Source organism: Strix uralensis, chromosome 20 (assembly GCF_047716275.1).
Source record: "Strix uralensis isolate ZFMK-TIS-50842 chromosome 20, bStrUra1, whole genome shotgun sequence".
NCBI lineage: Eukaryota > Metazoa > Chordata > Aves > Strigiformes > Strigidae > Strix > Strix uralensis.
The window spans coordinates 3,316,199-3,337,183 of record NC_133991.1 but is presented as its reverse complement, the minus strand read 5'-3'; the positions used below and the strand labels follow the sequence as shown (position 1 = coordinate 3,337,183).

General features: G+C 42.6%; 1 protein-coding gene across 7 annotated transcripts in view; it reads left to right on the top strand.

Annotated features, from left to right (window-relative positions):
- Nucleotides 1-20,985, top strand: part of AUTS2 (activator of transcription and developmental regulator AUTS2) — a 795,956-nt gene that overhangs the window by 259,059 nt on the left and 515,912 nt on the right. Inside the window, exon 1 of one of the 7 annotated variants that reach the window (XM_074890691.1) lies at nt 5,359-6,565. The exons of the other annotated variants lie outside the window; for them this stretch is intronic. Coding sequence (XP_074746792.1) covers nt 6,518-6,565 — 48 coding nt within the window. The 5' untranslated portion in view covers nt 5,359-6,517. Of the gene's footprint in view, nt 1-5,358; nt 6,566-20,985 lie in introns of those variants that run through there. 7 annotated transcript variants of the gene reach the window in all.

Below are 20,985 nucleotides of genomic sequence, written 5' to 3'. Positions count from 1 at the left end.
TGTAAATCAGCCTGTATCCATTGCTGAATGCAGGAGCTATTGGCACTGCAGGCTTATCTATGCTGGTACAGATTTTTAGAGTAAAACGTTTTGCTGAACAGGGCTTGATTTAACTGTGGGCATTAGTGCCCTGCTGTCCCTTCCCTTTTTATGTTCAAAGGGAACTTGTGTTAGTGCTTAAATGTATATATGTACTTTGCATGGAAAGGTTGTATTTTTTCAGGCATTGCTTTACTTTTTTCCCCCTGGATATATTGCTCCCTCATCCCTGTTCCATGTGTAAATGAGGGAGATCTATACAGACAACTATATAATGTACTGCAGAGGTGTATTCCAGTAGGATGAAATGATGGCGTGTCACAGAAATCACTGCCTTCTGCATTTGAGAATTGTGTCATTTCAAACGCTTATGAGTACTGGTGTGTTCTCAGAAGTGAACTTTTCTCCAGGTAATAAAACCCTCATCAGATACCACTGTAGCTCTAGAAACCAGAAAGCCAGGGAACAAAATGCAGAAGCATTGCATAGGATTACAAAAGCATCATTTGATCTTTTAAACCATTTTGTCCAGATGGCAATTATTGTTATTTATTTTTAAATTACAGATTATAGCACTGCACCTTCTTTTTCAGAGAGATTAAGATGACATTTTAAGCAACCTTTGCCTCCCATTGCTGAAGATACTCGCACGTGACTTGCTGGCACAGTTACATATATATCATATAACGACAGTAGCTTTCCTTATTGTAACCTGATATAACTCAATGTGGCAGAAGTAACATATTGTGAGCCATCATGAGCCTAGCTCTTGTGTGCCAGGCTTATGGGCTGTCCTTCTTCTGTCTCAGTCTGTCTCATGCAGATTGTAAACCACTAGCAAATGTCTGTTTCTTGTCCTCTGTGGACTGTATCAAGGTGTCTTTGAATCTTTCAGGCTTCTGTGGTTGTGCCTCCTAGCCATAATTTCACCTAGAAAGCTGAGCACATGCCTGAGCTGCATTATAACTCACTGTAACTCATTACAAATTGGCACTTAGCTGGGGGAGATAGAGTACTTCAAACTGTTTTTCTCAAATTAATCTGTACTCTTTGAATCAGGTAGCCTTACTTATGAGGTTTTATCCTAGTACCAGGGAAAAGCAGACAGGGAAAAGGTTACTTTTGCACCTCTGTCATTGCAAAAAAAAAGTCTTTCCATAAAGCATGGCTTTGCCTGCAGGGCTGTCGGGGTGGCACTGGTCTCCTGGACTGCTTCATCCTACATCTTGTGTCTGAAATGGTGCCAGTCCCGGGAACTTCGATACACCGGACACGGGATGCAGTTCATTCTGTGCCTGCTCTAAGTGGATATTAAAGCATAAGAGCTCTTGGATACTGCCAGCCCACATTGGGTTCAAACCAGTGACCTAGAGAGTTTCTTTTTAAAATGTGCACAGAAGTAGGAATTGACAGCAGCATGTTTATGATGAGATTTTTCAGCAGCACTCAAGATGAAAGAGCAGATGGTGTTGATGGGAGAGCAGGGTTATAAGGTACAAGATGGGATTGTTATCATGTTAATAACAAGACAGCAAATCCCACAGTGCTTTCTATTAGTCTGAAGGATGGTAGTTCCCTGTTGGCCTTCATGTGAATCAGAAATGTCCGGTAGCGTGGGCCTCAGGAGGCTGCAGACGCCTTGATAGTTCCTCGTGTTGGTTCTGAGATGTAGCCATGGATATGTTTGGATTTGGTCATTCTGACCCTTTTCCTCACTACCTATGCCCTGGGAAGCCTTTTAGGGTGTAAAGGATTTTGAAGACAGAGCTGATGTAATTCTGGGTTACTTCTACAACAGAACCACTGTTAATGGAATATGGGTGCTTTGAAGTGAATCTGGTATTTGCTAATTTAAAGCTCGGGAAGTGCCGGCCATGGTGGAAGGCAGGCAGACAGAGCTTCAGCACTTGCACTGCATTTAAAGCAATCCGTATTACTCTGCAGTTCTCTGAACTTGGGGAAAATCTTTCTCATTTGGTTGGCACGCAGATCCCACAGTCTTTGCTCTCAGCTTCAGATAACCTTCCAGGGATCACTCCTTTGGCTGGTACATTAGGAGCCATTCTGAACTATGAAAAACATTTCAAAATCCTTCATATTTATACTTACTCCAAATTGCCTCTTTTTTTTTTTTTTTTTTTTTCCTACAGGCTAATTATAAAAATTCCTGTAAACATTTTTTGGAGATGGGATCTTCCTATTTATCTAAACTTTGTGCTTGTTGTTTATGTCCTATTTTTTTCAACATCCCCGCACTTCACATTGCTGGTTGGGAAGTGTGAAAGCTATTATGGTAATAGGGAGTGAGATGATCTTCTGCTCTCATAGTGCCGAGGAGATGGGAATGGATGTAATTCATCTTGGATGTAGTCCCTGCTGCAAATACATCATCTTGCTTCAGCCTCCCTGCACACATAGATATACGTGCAGAGGTTCATTTTGCTTGGCCTAAGGGTCAGTGCTTGTTAGCTTGCTCCGGGATCAGCGTAGCTTGGCTCAACCGTGTACCCTTGCAAGTGGATTCTTCAGGGTGTTTATACTGCGGCGTGTACAAGGTGAAATAGTGCCCGGCTTGCTCCTTCCCTCCCTCCCACGTAGCGCCAAGAAAACGTTAGTCTGACTTGACAACGAACCCAGAGTGAAAGAGAAGAGGAGGTATACCCTGCTTTTAGGTGACTTGAAAATCAAATCTGTACTACTCGCTGTTTAGTTTGCTTGCATTAGTGTATGATTAGCCTTTTCATGGTGAATAATTGAAATGAACATGGATCGATATCTAAATATACGTTAGGGTGTATTAAAAGGCTTAGAACCAATGGTCTGTTAAAAAGGAGGCTATTTCAGTTCCTTTGAATACTGTCTCACATTTGAAATGGTATATTAGAGTATGACAAAACCTGCTGAATAAATCAGAAGATGATTATTCTGGGAGAATTGCAAATATTCTATCAAAATATGGTTCCCTTTGTGGAGGCATATAAAATCAAGTCTGGATTTTGGCTGTACAAACTTAGAATATGAATAGTACATTATTTCATGTTATTGATGGGTGTTTGAAAGAGAAGATGTGGGATAACAGAGTTTTGGAGGTTAGTGCTACAGCATGTTTAGGGATGAATTCCTATCCAAGGTATTGTTTCTCTGGCGGCGTGTCCCTAACAAGTGAAGATGAATTGGCAAATGGAAGTGAAGCTGTTGTGTGATGCACCATATAGACAATAACTCCGTAAAATATGAGACTCAAAGAGATTTCAGACAAAGCGCTGACACTGTAGGTTTTGAAATAAATGGTGTATTTTGCTTCACTGCAAAGATGAATGCAGTGTTGAGAACTTACGCTGTTGTACTTTGTGTACATGTACTTTGTGTAAATGCAAACCTAAACAGCTTTTAGAATTACAAGGAATAACAGGGTTCTGCTGGTGCTGGCTGGAGGCTGTTTGTGGATGCTAATGTTGGGGGTTTCAACGGTGTGACAAAAAATGAGCAATCCTGTGGTGTGATCGGCTCTTCCCTGCCTGGCTGGGGGACGCGATGGCTGGAAATTCTGCATCTCCATTCCCTGTGCTGCTCTTGTCCTTTGATTATAAAAGGACAGCTCTCGAGGGATGTTGTTGTGCATTTTCCTGAGATAAAATAATAGCTCTGTGTTTTGTGACCCTGGAACTTTAGGTCCTGCCAGATGCTAATGAAGCAGTGGAAAACATCCAGGGCCTGGTAATTGCTTTGAGCCACAGCTGTTTGTGCTTGGTACACAGTGTCAAAGCTCGCTTCTTCGGTGGCTGCGCCCTGTGATATTGCCCCAAGGTCCCCTCGGGGACTCCTGGGTCAATGCAGCGAGCAAACTTCCTATAATTGGGTACAAGGGAGTGTGGTGTCCATGTGGACATGGGCAGCCTGAGGATGAGTCATACTCTCGACAGCACCGATGGGGTTCCCGCTCGGTGTCTGCAGTAAATCCCAGGCAGTGCTAGCAGGCTGTGTGTCCTGCTGCAGGGACCGCAGTGACAGCAGCGCCCCGGGCAGAGCAGCAGCTGGGAAGGAGGCGAGGCTCTTGCGCTGACCTGGTCTCATTCAAACGTACAGCCGGATCTGTCCTATTTACTCATTTGCTACTTCAAAAATAGTTTTTTAGGTGCAGAAGGTGCTAATAAAAACCAGTGTGTTCATTTTCTTTGGATGTGTGTTCCCTGTAAGAGACCTTATCCACTGTTGTCTTTGCAAGATGTGATTTCTGATGTTTCCATAGACCTGAAAAAAAGGCTGGGGCATTTTACCACCCTTTTAGCATAGGTTAATTCTCCCACAGAAATGTAGAATTAAACAGAGTGTGAGAATCCTGTGGCACCAATGGAAGGTCATTTCTGACAGCTATGGCAGTGGTTTGAACCAGCTCTCTGAGTTGCGTTGAGGGAGTGAGAAGGGACTTACTTGCCCGGATGCCCCGACTGGGCAGGGGAGGGCAGGGATCTGTCTGCAGAGCAGGGCTGAGCAGCCTCATCTCCAGCAGCCGCAGCAGGGTACGGACTACGGCAGCATCCCCCGTGCAAAGACACATAGGATGGTTAGAGTCATACACTCAATTAAATGAGGTGACTGTTGTTGCTCAATATTGGTATTTGGATCCCTTTTATAAGTCTTAGTTTATGAAAAGTTCTAAAAACCTCTGTTGGCCAGGCTCTCAAAGTTCCAGCTTTCATATGATGCACTGACACTATTATCAGTATCGATAGTACTTTTTAGGTGAGTAATATTGACAAACTGGGTTTCAGGATCTGTCTCATCCACTATGTATCTCTGTGCATACATATACTAGGAGGTGGTCAGTCAGTGGTACATGTATTTATTCCATCTCGCTCTACCTATGGAAAAGATTCCTAGGCCTAGAAAAGGTACAGAGAATAATGAAAAGCATCTGTGGAGACACGCACAGCTTCCCTACAAGGAGAAGTGTAATAGTCTGGGAGTCTCTAATCTCCAAAAGGTGTGATAAAGGAGAGACAAGAAAAATCTGTAAAATCACAACTGATCTGAAGGACAAGCAAGTTACTCTCTTTTTTGCAGGATAGTATACTGTGAGACTCCCACTTAAATAACCAGACAGCTGGTTAAAAACAACAAAACGAGGCGACTTTCTCCTACTGCATATCGCAAAATTCTGAACCTTGTTCAGCATCTTGTGGAAACACAAAAAGGTTCAGCTACCTGCGTGACAAATTCAGGTCCATCTGTGTTACTGAGGACACATCTTTGGACTTGAGATTTCTTACATTGTTTCTTTGTGCATCTTAAAGTGTTTGGACCTAGGATGCTGGGCCGGATAGCTCTGCTCTACAGCACTCTCTGTACACAGCGGAAATACAGTAGGCTGATTATATTCATCCTGTAGTTTGCAACTTGATATTCACTGCTCTGGGGCATGATTGGAGCTGGGAGATTTGCAGTGAGCTGCAGCCAAATCAATGTGTCTCGTTAAACCAGAGACAGGGAATTGGGCAGTGTTTCTGGATGGACAGAAGAACAAATAGTCTGATAGGTGTCTTCCCAGGATTTTTTATACATTAGTTTCGTATTGATAGTGGTGGTTATTTTGTTGTATGGTTTTTGTTTGTTGTGTGTGTGTTTTGTTTTTTTTTTTTTAAGGGTCTTTACAGATATTATTTTAAAACATGAGCCTGGCAGCATCAAAGCTTAACAAGTTGGGTATGGAGAGGGAGAGCTGAGAAGCGGGGAGCAGAAGAGAGCCTGACTCCTGATTACTTGCTCTGCTTACATGGTAGCATTACTGCAGCTGCAGAATTGGAAAGGCGATATTTGCTTTATGCTTAAGAGGCTTTATTGTTTCTAAACTATATATAGTTCTGTAATCTTTCTTTAGATGGGGGAGGGCAGGGTGGGACAGCCTCCAAAGCATGGCCACCCTGCTTGGTGGGAGAGCAAGGGGTTAACGCGGTGGTGTAGGGTTCTCCGAATGGGCAAGCTCATTGTCAGAATAATGTTTAGCCAGGTGTTAATCTGTGTCTAGAGGGAAGTGCTGGAATTCATTATTCATCCCACTGGGGGAGGTCATGGTCCTGGGAGGCTGCCAGCGCTGGAGCCAGCCTCCTGGCTTTACTGACATGTGCCATTTGTGATGAATGCAGCTGAAGTCCATTTGAGGAATTCTCTTGTCAGGCAGCCAAGCTGACAGCGAAACGCGGAGCTGAGGCATTCGGCGAGCTCTGTTGCAGCAAGCGAGATCGTGCTCAGCATTGGGAGGGCAAGAGGGGACAAACTGCAACCGCGAAAGGAAAGCATCGGGTTTTCTTTTTTTTTTTTTTTTCTTTTTTCTTTCTCCCACCCTTTGCTTCTGCTGAATACTGCACTCCCCTTGGAAAATTGCTGGCTCTGACGGAAGGAGAGCCGGCACGCTGCTTTTCATCAGCAGGATAGGTTTGGCGTGCTTTTTTGGTTTTTAACAAGCGCAGAAGGTGAGACAATGATCAAGTCGAGTTGGTTCTACGTCAAGTTCAAGTATGCAGAGAAGGTAAGTTGGTATGTTCTGTCCTGCAGCCTTTTCCAAGGGATTGCTGAGTGGTTGCCTGCAGCCCCCTTCTCTTGACAGGCAGCTCTGGCCACCAGCGGAGCGAACGCTGCTGAGAAGTTTCACTGGTGAATTTGTTTTCCTGTGGCTTGGTGGGTAACGCTGTGCCGAAAGCCGGTGCCACGCAGGGTACGGGCTTGAAATGTGACAGCCGGAACTTCAGCGTGGTGCAAGTGGAGAGAAAAGCAAAGCTCAGATCTAATTCCTACAGTGCTGTGTCAGTTAAAAAAAAAAAAAAAAGGCAGTGGTAGAGATGTATTTGTTTTTCTCATGTGGAGCTTGAAAGGGGGGAATATTTCTTGTTCTGTAGAGCTGGTTATGAGATGTGACCTGCTTCTGCAGGGAAGTCAGTTCGTTTCTTCTCCTTTAGTAACAAAGTAAGTATTTAATTATCCATAATTATTACTGGAAGAAAGGAGTTTTATTGATCAAAAATTAATGAAATGTATTCTAAGGCTGTTTGCTGGGGGTTTTACCGTGGAACTTGCTGCATTTCCTATTGCACAGAACACGGTGCTTTCTGTTGGATTTCCCTTTTGCACTCATCTTCCACTTTACCTTGCCTGTCCCTTGGTACCCAGATGCCTGGGGGAAACAGAGGGACGGGGATGGGGAGAGGATGGACCGAGATTCAGTGGGGACCTGCTTGACAGTGATGCGTTTTCACTGAATATCTCCCTGGAGAGTTTCCTGCCCCAGGTTAAAGACTGATCCTGTTGCCAGTAATGCTGAGACCCAGTCAGAGTATTTGGATGTAGCTTTGCTGTTTTCTTCTGTTTTCAATCCAGCAAAATGGGGAAAGAGCAAGACAACTTTTTTTTTTTTGCGAAAATACTAAGCAGCCTCACTATCTGTTCCCTAATCATCCTCGAGCAGTTAGCAAGTTGCTATTCTTAAAACAGGAGGAAAACCCATGCATGTGCTATTAGCCTGAAATTTTCTATTCTGGCAAATAGTCCCACATTGATTTATTTCTTGTCTTTGTGCCTGAAGTTATACTGCACCCAGTGAAAGCATTTATATTTCATTTAACAAGAAGCATATATATTTCATTTAACAAGATTGTCCTATCATTTATCCCAGGCTGCAAATAGCATATTTAACAAAGTCACAGATTTAACTATTCTGTTTTCATTTGTTTTGGGCAGTCTTACAAAGGCAATTTGACTGCAAAATCTACTTTATTAGGCAGTTATATTTTATCTCCTTGATGTTTCTCTGAAGTAATTCTGTGTTCTGCAAAGTCATATCAGACCTATAAATACCTATATCAAAACAAATCGACTCTGCATATTTAGCACATGAATCTCTTCCTGAAAATAAAAATCTAATGAAATCAGTAGTTATTTGCCAGTGGATGAGACTGGCTATTTAAAATACATGGGGATTTTTTTTTTTCACCCTTAAATTTTGGGATTCAATTTCTCTCTCTTTTTTTTTTTTTTTTTTTTTTTTAAATACTCCTTGCAGTTCAGCCAGAAAACCTTCAAGTCCCTGAACAGAGCAGATAATGTTCCTGCTTTTCTGTCACCAGGGGATTCTGTGTGTGTGTTACATAACCTGTCATACCAGTTTTGTCAGAGACAGATATTTTTGAGATCTACAACCTGGGAAATTTGAACATGGATGAAATCCAGGAAACCCACTTAATCTGTATTCTTCTGAAGAGTTACTTGTGCCTTACAAGATTTTCTTCTGATTCACCAGGGAAGTTGCCAAGTCTGTTCATCTGTTAGGGGGAATAAAACCCCAAACCCAAAACCATAATGCACACATGCAGGAAGACAAAAACTGAAGTGCACGCCTGGTCTTTGTTGAATTTCCTGTGTGATGAGAGACCGTTAGTCCTTTGTGTGGAAGTGGGGGTTTCCTAATGGAAAGCACTTCAGAAATTTTGGTCTTGGGTAGGAGGTAGGGATGTACCCCCTTGCTAAACACATTTTGTGTCAATGTTCTTCTGCCTGGCTTATTCTGCATTAGCTTCGAGTCTTGTCTGCGTGTTAAAGTTGTGCTAGAGTGACTTAGGTGTGAATTGACGCTGAATTTATTAAACTAGTGCAGTTCTCTGGCTGGACACTGTGGGTACATCCTCCATGAAACAAGTGCTTCTGCATTAGTGTAACCACATTGGTTTAAAAAATTAGGTCAGATTCTTTTGCAACTCTTCCATGTTGTCAAGGTTTTAGAAGTTGGGTTTATGTTAGCTAAGCTGAAGTACCTTTGAAATTCTCAAACCAGCTTTTTACAGCAGTTTGTCTAAATGGATTTAAAATCTCACTTGGAGATGCAGTTTCTTCTTTTCAGTTGAGATAAGTGTGGGCTGCTGCAGGAATGACTGTTCCCACTCCCAGCTACACGTTGTCAGCGGTAGTGCTTGTGCAGCCACGTGGTGACATGCGTCCGGGAGCTGATCCAACTGGAACTGAACAGGTTTTATTCCTTTCTTTGGACTGGCTTCGTTTTCAGGCAGATCAGTGTACAGCCATAAAGGATGTACCTGAAAATACGTGGTTGAGGATGAGTAGAAAGGATAATGATGTCTCTTCTGGCAGCAGCCTGTGAAAACTAAATTAATTTAAGCTTATTCTCCTCATTTGGAAATGTTATATAATCTCTGTTTAAGGGAGGTCATTTTAGGTTAGGGAAAGGTTGGGTCTCTGCCCTCACGTCAGGGCCATATCCCGGTTAAATCAGACCTAGAACTGCTTTTCCTGTGCGTGTCACAATACTGACATTGCACCACTCCCTCTTAATTCTCTTGTAAAGAAGTTCATTGACATTTTTATTAGCTGGCTGGCTTTGCTGAAGTTGACATCCTTGCCTCTGGCCATCACAATTTTATGTTTTTTTCCTTTGATTTGCTTTGGAAGATTTTGATGTCTGAAGACCCCTCTGTGATAAAGCTTGTATATTTATATACATGTTGGTGGTAACTCTGCAGGCAGCTTATATATTGTAAAATACTCCTTCACTTATAGATTGTCAACCTGTTTTATTCTCTTGGCATCACTATGCTTAACTGCTACAAACTGTTCTGTTGATTGTGTGTTTGAATGTTGCTCATCCCATCTGGGTTATCTGCAGCCTCTGCAGACCTGATAGACCTGAACCAAAGTTTGGTGATGTTAACTGGCCTGAGCTTCAAGGAAATTCAACCCTCATAGGTTTTCTGGGAGCTTCCAAACTCATTGCTTTCACCTGGCACCTTCAAATCTCTCAGCCAGTCAACTTGTGTCATCTGCCTGCTTGTAGGAAAAAAATTCAGTGGCCGTGCATTCGTGGCTGCAGCAGAAAGGCTGAGAAATTACCTTAAACTGTCTTTGGATGTTCACGGTTTATCCTAAAGACGTGTTGGAACTGGAAACCGAAGAGATAAGAGTTTGGATAAACTAATGTACTTTGGTGTGTTAGCTTGCTCAAGTCATCCAAACTTTTTTTTCATGTTGTGTTAGACAAGCACTATAAAACCATTTCACAGTGTATTTTTAATTGTGATTAAAATAATCAGATAATAAAACTAAAGCAGAAATCCACACAACTTCATCTTGAGTCTATTATCGAGTTAATAGCAAACATTCTATTATATAAACTTCAAGGGAGCCTATTGGAAAAAACCCAAAGTTTTTATGTTTACCCTTTCAAAGATTTAATATAAGGTCATTTGGACATGAGCCATTTTTACATAATACCCATATTCAGTCTGAGTGCATTTACACTGTAATTAAAATTCAACAGCTCATACAAATAATAGTGCTGACACTAGGAAATCAGTTTGATCTGAGGGGGGACAGAAAAAAGGCAAGCTCTTGGAAATCTATGAAATTCTAGAAAGTGTGGGAGATGTGTGGAGAGAGGCAGCGTGAGTGGGAAGTCTGGCTTCGTGTGTTGCTGCTGTATCTGAAGGAGCTCGTGGATGAAGTTGGAGGACTTGAAAGGTTTTGCTTTGTCCTTGAAAAGCCCTGTCCCTTGCTTGAGGTTCATTGGTAGATATTGCTGAGCTGAAGTGAAGCTTAATTTTTGTGTTCCTAGAAGTGTCCAAGGGGGAGAGATGCTGTATTCCTAGCTGGAAAATTAGATTAAAACACCCAGTACCTAGATACAGGGTACATTCATTTCTTCCTCTATCGTAAGAGTCCAACTACTCTGAAAGGCAGTTTACAGTTTTGACAGCTAAAATAAAAAGCGTTAAGGACAAGCAACCACTTTGAATGTTCAAAAGGCTTCATTTCCAGCAGAAAGATTTCAATTACAGTCATTTTCCTCAAGTAAGTACAAAGAGGTAAATGGAACCCCTGTTTCAAATGTTAAACTCACAGACTACATTATTACCAGTTGTACTTCGAAAGTAAAGGATAAAGCTGATCTAAATCAAAGCCCTGATTCCAGATTACTTTTTAAGAGTATGATGAGGTCTGCACCCAGTAATTCAGCCACTTGGTACTGAGCAGCACATAGCACGTCAAATATGACTTCCATTAGATTGTGTGGCTCTTCCAGGGGGATCGAGGCAGGAAGCATCTTCCTCAACAAGCACTGAGAGTTGCATCTTGAAAGGGCTGCTCTGCAGCTGGCGATTCATGTGTTGTGTGTATTTTTAGAGAATTTAGGTGTTTTATTTTCTTCTCTGACTTTACTCATTATTTGTCTTGTCTTTTATAACAGTAGTTTGACAAAGATTTGGTTATTTATCTCCTGTGTGGCACAACCTCTCCTCCCTCCCACTCCCTGCAAAAACGTTTTTCATCTCAAGGCCATTTTCTCCCCTTGCTGGGGTAGGGAACACATTTTCATAAGTCCATGTTTTTTTAGACCAGATATGGAAACGTGCACAGGGTTTGCATAACACAGGTGCTCCAAACAGCTGGATAGCAAAGGTGATAAATCAGTTTGATGACCTGAGCTCACTGAAACATTCATTTTCCCTGGAGTGATGAACTCTTCCAGAAATCTGTACCTGTGGCTTGATCGAGTCGGGGATAACTGCTTCATTCGGTGACTTTTTGGGTCAGACCTATGCCTACAGGCATCAGAGGAAGGGCAGGGAGTTAACCAGCCTGCTCCTAGAGCAACTCCCTATTCCAGGGAGGCCGGTCCTCTTGGCACTCAAACCATCCTTGCTAGTGCCTGGGAGGTGGGAACCCACCTGTTCTTTCTCCAAAAGTGTTTGCTGGAGCTAATTGTGCTAATTTTATTTATTTATTTTTGCTACTTATTTCCTCATTGCTTTGTAGATGGATTTCTGCAGGTGTGAAATCAGATGTTACTCCTTAAACTGATGGAGATGATGAGCAAAGGGGTTGTGTCTTCCCAAATTACTTGGCACAGACACCTGGTTCAGTACTTTTATCACTTTTAGCTGCTGAAATTTTTCCTTTCTTGCCTATGAATATTAAAAGTTTGCATTTTTTTAAAATCGTGTTGCGGCTGTGACTGCCAGTGTTTCAGGGAAGTAAGTGAGATTTGTCATTTTATGTGCTTGCATACAGATATTGGGCCTACTCAACAAACTCAGGAAAACAGGTGTAGGAATTTACTTTACTTGTAAATACGGATTATTACAAATGTGGCGTTGTGCCTCAGGAGTCCATGCTCACTTGGACTCAGCTGCTTACCCCTGCCTTGTTTTGCTGGGTGACTCCCTGATTGTCGTTACAGCGCTGTTACAGAGAATTGCCTTGCTTCGTATTTCGGCTTTTTGTTATTACATTGTGATTTTATCTGGCATTTCTGTGAACACAAAGATGTCAAAGGACGACAGGTGCTTGCTGGCGGTGGATGCAGCCTGCACTGCTGCTGCACTTCGCTCGAGGCTGGCCAGTGGATCTGAGCAACATTTTTCCCATATTTTGGCCTCAAAGGCTGGGTTTGGCTGACGCACCAGCAGTAAGCATAGGCTTGTGTCTCCATGGCCTCGCGTGCCCAGTGAAAAGTAGGTAGGGCTGAGACCCAGAGGAAGAAATGCCATTGCTGTGCAGTCACCAGCCCAGAGGGATGGGAGATGGGTTCCTCTCGGCAGCACTGTTCTGCCCCGGCAGCCACACGTGTGCTCACGTCAGAAACTGCCCCTTGGTTTTCTTCTGCTCCTGGGTCTGCAGAACTGAGTAAAGTTCAGCCAAACTGCCTGTGAGGAATAACCTCCTGTGATGTGAGCGGGGTGCAGGTCCCTGCTCTGTTCTGGCTCCCTCTCTTTATTTCTGCACTACGTTGTTAAATTAAAAGTGGCGGATGGGCCATGGAATTGGCAAACAGGTGCAGGCTGCAAGCTGCTTAATCTCTGTGTATGTTATATTCTCCACCTGGTCCTTACAGTCATAAAGTTAGCTCAGATTTCTGAGCATTTGGAGGAGAATGCTGAAGATTGTTGGGTTAAGTCATGTTTACTTACATACTTTGATTTAAATGGATCTTTCTCTGATCCTGGCAGTTCTTGGTAGTTGGACCAGTTCTTGGGAGAGCTCTTGTGTGATTTTAGATAAGGGCATTTTAAGTAAGATATTAAATCTTTCTGATTCCTTTCAGTTCTGCATATTGAACATTTGCAGTTTGCTTTTTGCTATAAGTGGTTATCACTAACCCGTAACATCTTGAAGTGAAGTATCAGAAGGGTCTGTAGATTCGTTTGGCTTTGCTGGGAATATGGTAGAGATTTAAAGGACTTTTTCTTCTTTGAATCAGGGGCAGTTGTTGCATCCTGCGTATCAGGACAGCTCAAGGGCTGCTCCTGCCTGGGCAGATGCTGGGAGCCCTGTGGGACTTGCAGCAGCCTGGCACAGCTGAGTCATTAGGAAGTCGGAGCACCACCCGCTTTCCCCTTGATATTTCTTGCAAAGGGAGTCACTGGAGCAGAACTGTTTAAGCATCTCGGTGTCACTTTAGGATCCTCCCACCCATAAACAGGAATATGTGGGGTTTTTTTTCAACTGGAGCCAGCTTCTGGACAGCTTTGTCTTTAATGTGGTTTGGGATCTAGACCTGAAACTTTTCCATCTTTGGTCCTGGTTTTTTGTGTGTATTTGTGAGACTAAGAAGAATTGCATGCTAAGGGGAATAGTCAGTGGCAGGTAAAATAGCAAGAAAAAAAAAAGCCCTGTTACATTCTTCTGCTGTAAATTTTTAATCAAATGTATTTTCTTCTGTTAAGCAACTTTTACAGCCCACTGCACAAAACATACAACCAAAAAACTTTGCACAATGAACTGCATGTAATAGGCTAGCAGTGCATCCATTACACGTTTTTAGGTGTGTAATGCATTTAAATCCATTTTGGTGTGCATGACAGCGTAGCCTTCAAAAGGTAATTAAAATTTGCACAGTCTTGCTTTCATAGTTCCTCAGGTTTTCTTTGGATTGGTCTCTTTGTAACAAGAAGGAAATACAATTTTAAATACATTAGGAAATACAATTTAAATACATTAGAAAGCTGGAAACTTTGAATCAAAATGTCTAAAATGATTGTACAGTGATTGGTTTCGGTGATCATTGTTCTTTAGCACAGCTAGATTGAAGAGTTGGTAGATGATAGGTTGTGATAACACTTTTTAATCTGAATAATTAAGTTTTGCAGCAACCATGTGGACCATAGATGTAGCAGTATCCTTTTATGGGTGACCAGACTCAGCAGTGTCATCTTGTTTGTGTGTCTTCCACACAAGGACTCCTACCTGGGGGCCCTCATTTGAAGCCAAGGTCCCACCCTCGCCTGCACGCCTCCCCACCGCCAGCCACCCTCCGGGAAGTCAGGGACAAAATGTATTTCCTTCTTCCAAGCTAGAGGCCAAGTGTGCCTGTAGATATTGAGTGGCAGACTTGGAGATGCTGCCAGTCAGAGAGGCATGACGTCAGTGACCCTACTAGCAGTCTTTTGCCTCAATTTCAGCATCCCTGTTCTGAAATTCTGCTTCCTGAGACGCCTCTGTTACAAGACTCCAGTTCCTATTTGGAATCTGCCCACACCACCAGGCTTGACCTTGCTGACCTCTGCTCAATGATGCAATGAAACTGCTAATAATTTAGCAAGACCCTCAGTATTGAAGACATCTGAAAAAGTGATGCTCTTCCTGGTTTCTGGGGGCTTTGGCCAAGCAGGGTGTGCTTTTACCGCTGTGCCAAGAGCTGGCAGGCACAGGAGTGTGCTTCAGGTTGGAGTGACGTGGGCAAGAGCTCTGGTGGGGTCTGCCCTAAGATAAGCCAGTGCCACCAGAGGACAGAAGAGTGTGCACCAGCCACCTTCTCTTGGGCGATGAGCCGTGGCAAGACCTTCTGCTCTCTGGGAGGGACTGTTTGGGGTTGGGAGAGAAGCAGACTCAAGCATTGCTGGGCACATAAATGCAGAGGAATTCTTATGAGCGGCTGTTCGGGACACAGCTTTTGATTTGTAAGCCTGTGGTATGTTTAACACTGCAACCAGGAACATGTAGGTACTTGATAGATTAATATTCAGGACACAGTAGATGAGAGAAGCTGGCTGGGGGAATGTCACACGCAATCTGTTCATCTAGAATTATTTTCTGTTTTGAAGCTAGATTCACCAATTCTGTGGATGGGAAGGAAAAAAAAAATCTACAGACTTACTCTGTTTTTTTAATTTTTTAATTTTTTTCCCCCTGGACTTCATTTGCCTGAGGGCTAGTTCTGCCCTTTAATTATTTAAGAACTGGGTTTTGTTTACAGTTTGTAATAAAACTGATAAAAGATTAAAAAGGTGCTTGTGAATCATTTTAAGCAAATTAAAGCTTTGAAAGACTTACAACTGCAAATATTTGAAAATTGTAAAGCAGAAGAATAAGAACAGACCAGATCAGATAATCAAGTTACTGCATTTGTTCGGGAGAAAAAATAATCTTGTTTGCAATCAGATGTGAGAGCAACATTGTCTGCTCTATCAAATATTTATGTGTGCTTTTAGCAAATTTGAAGATATTGGTTGCGTGAAACAACACTGGGTATGTTAAAATACTGTTTTATTACGGTGTGGGGTAGCTGCACAAATAGAGCATGGGACGGAGAAGGGAGTCAGAGTGGAAGTACACGTGTCTATGTTCACTGTAGTGGCAAGGCTGTGCCAGAGCGTGTACACTTTATGCTGCTTCTAAGGACTGTGTTGACTCTCCCCTAAAACAATCCTATATGAAATGATGGACTCTGAGCCGATCACCATGCAAGAGTGAAATCAGGGAGGTGCTAACCCCATTTCTGTGCAAGAACAAGATCTTGGGGTTATAATGGATATTTACATCAAAAGATCAGCACGGTTCTCAGCAGTAGTAAAAAAGACTAACCGACTAAAATAATAGGAAATGGAACAGGGAACACTGCTATGATGGAATAGAAATCCCAGATTTACCTGCCTTGTGGACACATTGTGCAGCTCTTGTCCCTCTCCAAAGATTGCAGATGCTGTAAATGCTCAGAGAAGAGCTGCAAGGCTGTTCAGAGGCATCAAACTGCTTCTGTGTGAGGAAGAACTAAATGAACTAGAACCCTTCAGCCGGGTAAATAGGTAAAGGAGATGTGACAGAGGTCTGTGAAATCAAGTGGGCCATAGGGAGGATGGGGATTGTTCATTCCTTTCCGACACAAGAACTTGGGGATGTCAAAGTTGGTAAAAGACAGGTTGAAGGAGATCAGTAATAGGTGGTTCTTTGTGAAGATGTAGACCAGTGCAACTGGTTGTCAAAGGAAATTGTGGGTGCTAACAGTTTACATCACTTATGGGAGAGCGGACAAATGCATAGAAAAGAAATCAACTAATTGTCACAGAGCAGGCAGAAACCACATCAGGAGCTTAGTGAGCTGTAAATGGCTGGAGGTGGAAGCAAGGGGGAAAGATGTACGTATATAAATAGAGACAGACGGGAGTATTATATATACTTAGCCTATTTTTGTTCTCTTCCTTTGGACATCCATTTATGGCCACTGTTGGAAAGAGGATGCTGCACAAGCTGAGCCTTTGATCTGGCCCAACACAGCCGTTCTCTGTGCTGATGGTGCTGGGGCAGCTCATTCCAAAACATCTTGTCTTATATGATGACTGTTACATAAAACTGGTGTTCTTCAACACCAACAAAGCTTAGCAGCTATGGAATTGACTGTGATTGTTACCTTAAAACGAAGGCATATCGTGTAATGATTACAGCTTAGTGTTAGTAGCTGGATTCTTAATTTTCTGCTGGAAGTGCTCTGGGACTGGGAAGAAGAATCTCATTTCTCCTCTTCTATGTGCTTCATTTTTTCCACCCATAAAATGGGTGTGAATGCACGCGTGTTATCGGGATTATTATCTGTGCAGTATTTTTGGGAGAATTACAATGCATTTCTTTGAAGCTAGTGGATAAGATACAGTACCAAGAGAAGGCAAGCAGCATTTCTGTTGCAATGTCCCCAGAAAAGTTCTTAGATGGCTGAATTACTGCATTACCGAGCTCTTCAGCCACCTCAGTGAAAAATCAGTACGAAACTTTAAGCCTAAATTGTGTTTACAATTGAATGAGGTGACAAGAAACTTCTGGGGCAGATGAGGAAAGTTTGAGTCTAATTAAATGGAGTCATTTTATTCCTTTGGGAAAGAGCTGTGAAAGCTAACACGGTAACACAGCAGGTTCAAAGGTCTGTATGTAGATCCTAATCTGCTTAAAAGATGGGGTAGAATTTCACTGACTGTATCATAAACTCAAGTTCAGTAACCAAATAGTTCCTTTCTTGAACATCCAAATATAAACTGTGAAAGAAGACAGAGGAGTTTAAAGGAGGTGAATTAAGATCTGCCTATGTACAAATGCTACCTATGACTCAGTGATAATGATAGAAATATGCTAAAAGCTCTATAGCTGATCTTTTTTCCACCCTTTTCATCTGGCATCATTGCATGACTTTGATGGCAGCTCTACATACCTTGTTAAAGTTATGCTTCGAGGCAAATACCTAATCTTTAGGTCTCAGCAGCGTTTTAAAATGTCTCCTTTTGCTTTCCCCTATAGCAGTGACTTTTCCATTTTGCTCTGCACTTTTGCAAATTAATTTTATAACTAGCTTGAGCTTGCACATGTGGGTAGGGTCGACCTCCATGTCGGAAGAGGGCAGCGCGTCCCTGTTCTCAAGGAGGAATGGGAGGGTGCATGTGGGTTGCATTACTCTCTAGTTTTATTCAAGCAGAATTTGTGGCTTCCAGTGTTCTACATAATGCAGACGTTAGAGATGAATAGATAGTGTTTCTATTTCCTTGTTTAGTGTTCTGTTATTTTTCAGTGTTGAGACCAATCTTTGTCCAGCCTTCTTGAAACTTCGCTTGTGTTTAGTGTTTCTCTATGATTGTCGGTGATCTTCTTTAAAAACCTAGTATCCATTCTATCTGGTCCCAGAAACTTGGCAGCTTGTGTGGCGAGCAATAGCTGGTTTTTTTTTTTTTTTTTTTTTTCCCTGTGAGTGCTAGTTCGGAGAAGTCAATTCATGGCTAAAAAGATTAAAATCCCTAAATCAGAAAAGCTGGAAAAATATAACAATTGCAACTCTGCCAAGGAAGTGCTTCTTGTTGGATTAAAAAATCTTATGACAAGTTGAAAGAGAGAGATTTGGAAGTGTAATTCAATTCTGTTGTCAATCCAGGAGAGTTAAGCTGAAACTGTGTTAGAATACATTAACGGCACTGCCTGGACAGAGAAAATCAACTGCCTCTTCAGAGACAGTTTTGTGCTGGTTTCCAATCTGCCTCAATTTGTTATGACCTGGTTTGAATTTCCTAACTTTGATGTCACGGAGGTTTGTCATCTGGTGTGTTCAGAAAAGGTCTCTGCTTCTGTGTCCATGGGTGCCCCTTCTGAAATAAACTGCGTTCTGCAGCAGTAAAGAAATGGGGAGTGGGATGCTGAAATGGAAGGGGGTCAAGCTAGCAAATTTGAAGAGAGAGGCATCCATATGGTACGTTGGAGGTGTTACGTATGCCTTACACTCAGAGGAAGCGTCCCCTCTTCTTGTCAGGGATTGGCAGTAATTGTGTATAGTGCTGTGGTTCTCGGTGATAAGGTCTCTGGGTGGTGGGCGGAGAGAACTGCTTAATGTTTTGGGTATGGCCCCGACGGTGGTTGTCAGTGCTTTGGATGTGCTGTTAGGGTTGTGCTCCTGAAGATTGTGTGAAGCCTTGGAGGAAGGGCAGCACGTTGCAGCAGAGCGGTGCTGTCAGCCCACCCCTTGCTGCTGGTTCCCTGCTCCTGCTGTTGTACTCACCAGCTTTCCAACCTTTTTTTTCTCCCTTCCAAGTGAAAAGGGGAAGCTGAAGAGAAACCAAAATAATCAGTCCCCTTGGCTGGAGGTATGGATTGAATTTTTGTTGTTTGGTCTCAGAAAACGGACTTGTTCAGTGCTCAGATGTCACTGTGGAATGTTAGTGAAAGAAATTGGGAGCACAAAATTCCATTTCTCTCACAGCACAGACAGAAGATTATAAACGGAGATATGGGTCCTTCCACTGTCAGTGGGGGAGATTATTGAAGGAGATGCTGCTTTTGTGACCTTGGCTAGTTGTTACCTCTGAGTAGAAGGTATAAATCTAAATCTCTAATAAATCTAAAAAATTATTAGATATAACAGAAAGTGTTCCAAAAAGTGCCCTGGCATAGTACCCCATAGATTTTATATTGCACTCTTGATCTTGTAGGTTTGCGTGAGGTCAGGATAGGGGTTAATATAAAAGTTCAGTCCTTTCAAAGTCACCTTTTTTGTTAAATCCCCATCTCTCCTGTCTCTAGGCAGTGGACTGATTACATGGATATCTTACAAGATCACAAGAAATATTTTACAACAGTTAGTTATGGACATTTGATGGGATTGACTGCCTTGGGAGGTACTAAGTAGTAGCTTCAGCTGATGGCTGCAGGGTGTCAGTGAGTGACCTGCAGGTGGTCATACACCAGAAAGGGGGGGGATGGTGAGAGCTATTTTAAAAGCTCGTGGGTTCAAAAGCAGGGTAAAGTTTCCCTTCTCATTTTGGGCAACTCAGACTTGGATCCTTCCTCCTCTAACTTCAACCATGTAGATATGGTGTCTGAATTGGGAATCTCATCTTCTTAGGGCCCCTGGGAGAGAAATGAGCCCACTCCAAGGCCTGAATGGCTTTTGAAGGTTCCCGATTTTCCTTCATAGTACAGTGGCCCTGGCAATGAGGCCTCTGATTTAGTTATTTCATTTAAAGACTTGTTTAATAGGTAGGTGAAGTCTTGCTTCTCTGTGCCACAGTTTCTCTCTGTGTAAAAGGATTATTTTTTTATTTCTCTGCCTCTGAAGGGTGATCAGGTTTTGAATATTAGAGGCTCTGGGGTGCTCAGCTACTATCAGAGGGGGAGATGGGCTCATCTGCCTCTGACGCAGGCAGGTAATATCTATTCAAATATTCTGAGTAATACTTTTTCATGAGAATGAGCAAGCACCTACAGATGTTCCTTGACCATCAGTCTGGCAGCTTTACACTTGTATATGTTGTTTTCACCCAAAGTAGCACTTGCAGGACCCCAGGAAAGTCAGAGCCCGACTGCAGCAACACTTGGCACTGTGTGTGGTAAAACAAGGCCTGTCCTGGAGAGTTTGTCAGCTAAAAGGGCCTTACAGGAGAAGGCTGTTCAAAACACAGAATAAATATAAACCCAGCAAGTCTCCCAGGGATGTAAGTGACTTTTGGAAGTGTGGTTCGATACCCAAAGCTGCACAGTCGATGGCAGAGGAGGGAACGGGAAAGCTGGCTCTAACAGCAGGTCACCCACGGAGCACCAGGGTGATGCTGGGTGCCTTTCTGCTCTCTCGCTCTGCACTAGCAGTCCTAGCACCCAGTACGTTAGTGGAAACATTGCAAAACATTGCTTTGCATCTCTGAGACCAGAGGTATAAATATGCAAGGCAATGTCTGTGTATATCCCTTAAGTGCAGCATAGCCTTTGCAGTCACATCAATTCTTTCATCCTCTTCAGTTAAAAAAGTCGAAATAGAGCCTGCATCTCCATAAACATTTCTGTCCAAGTATGGAGACTGTGTGGAACAGTCAGAGGTCAGTACCAACCTGGGAAGAGTCCCTGCACAGCTGCAAACTGATTTTTATCATACCATAGTCAAAACATCTAAAAGATTTGTGTGCAAGTGTCTGCACGTGTATGTTTATGGTGCTGTAATACTTCTAGATTTAAACACTACCAAACATAGGTACAGCATGGATTGGATCTTTATGATTTTAATATATAGTCTAATATTTTTCCACTTCATAAAAATTCCTGAGGTGTGTATAAGAAAATGGCAATAGCCTTTAATTTCCTTCTATAATCCTGACTCACATGATCAACTCAATGAAAGTCAACATGTCTAGGTGGAGATGCACTGGTAGGTGC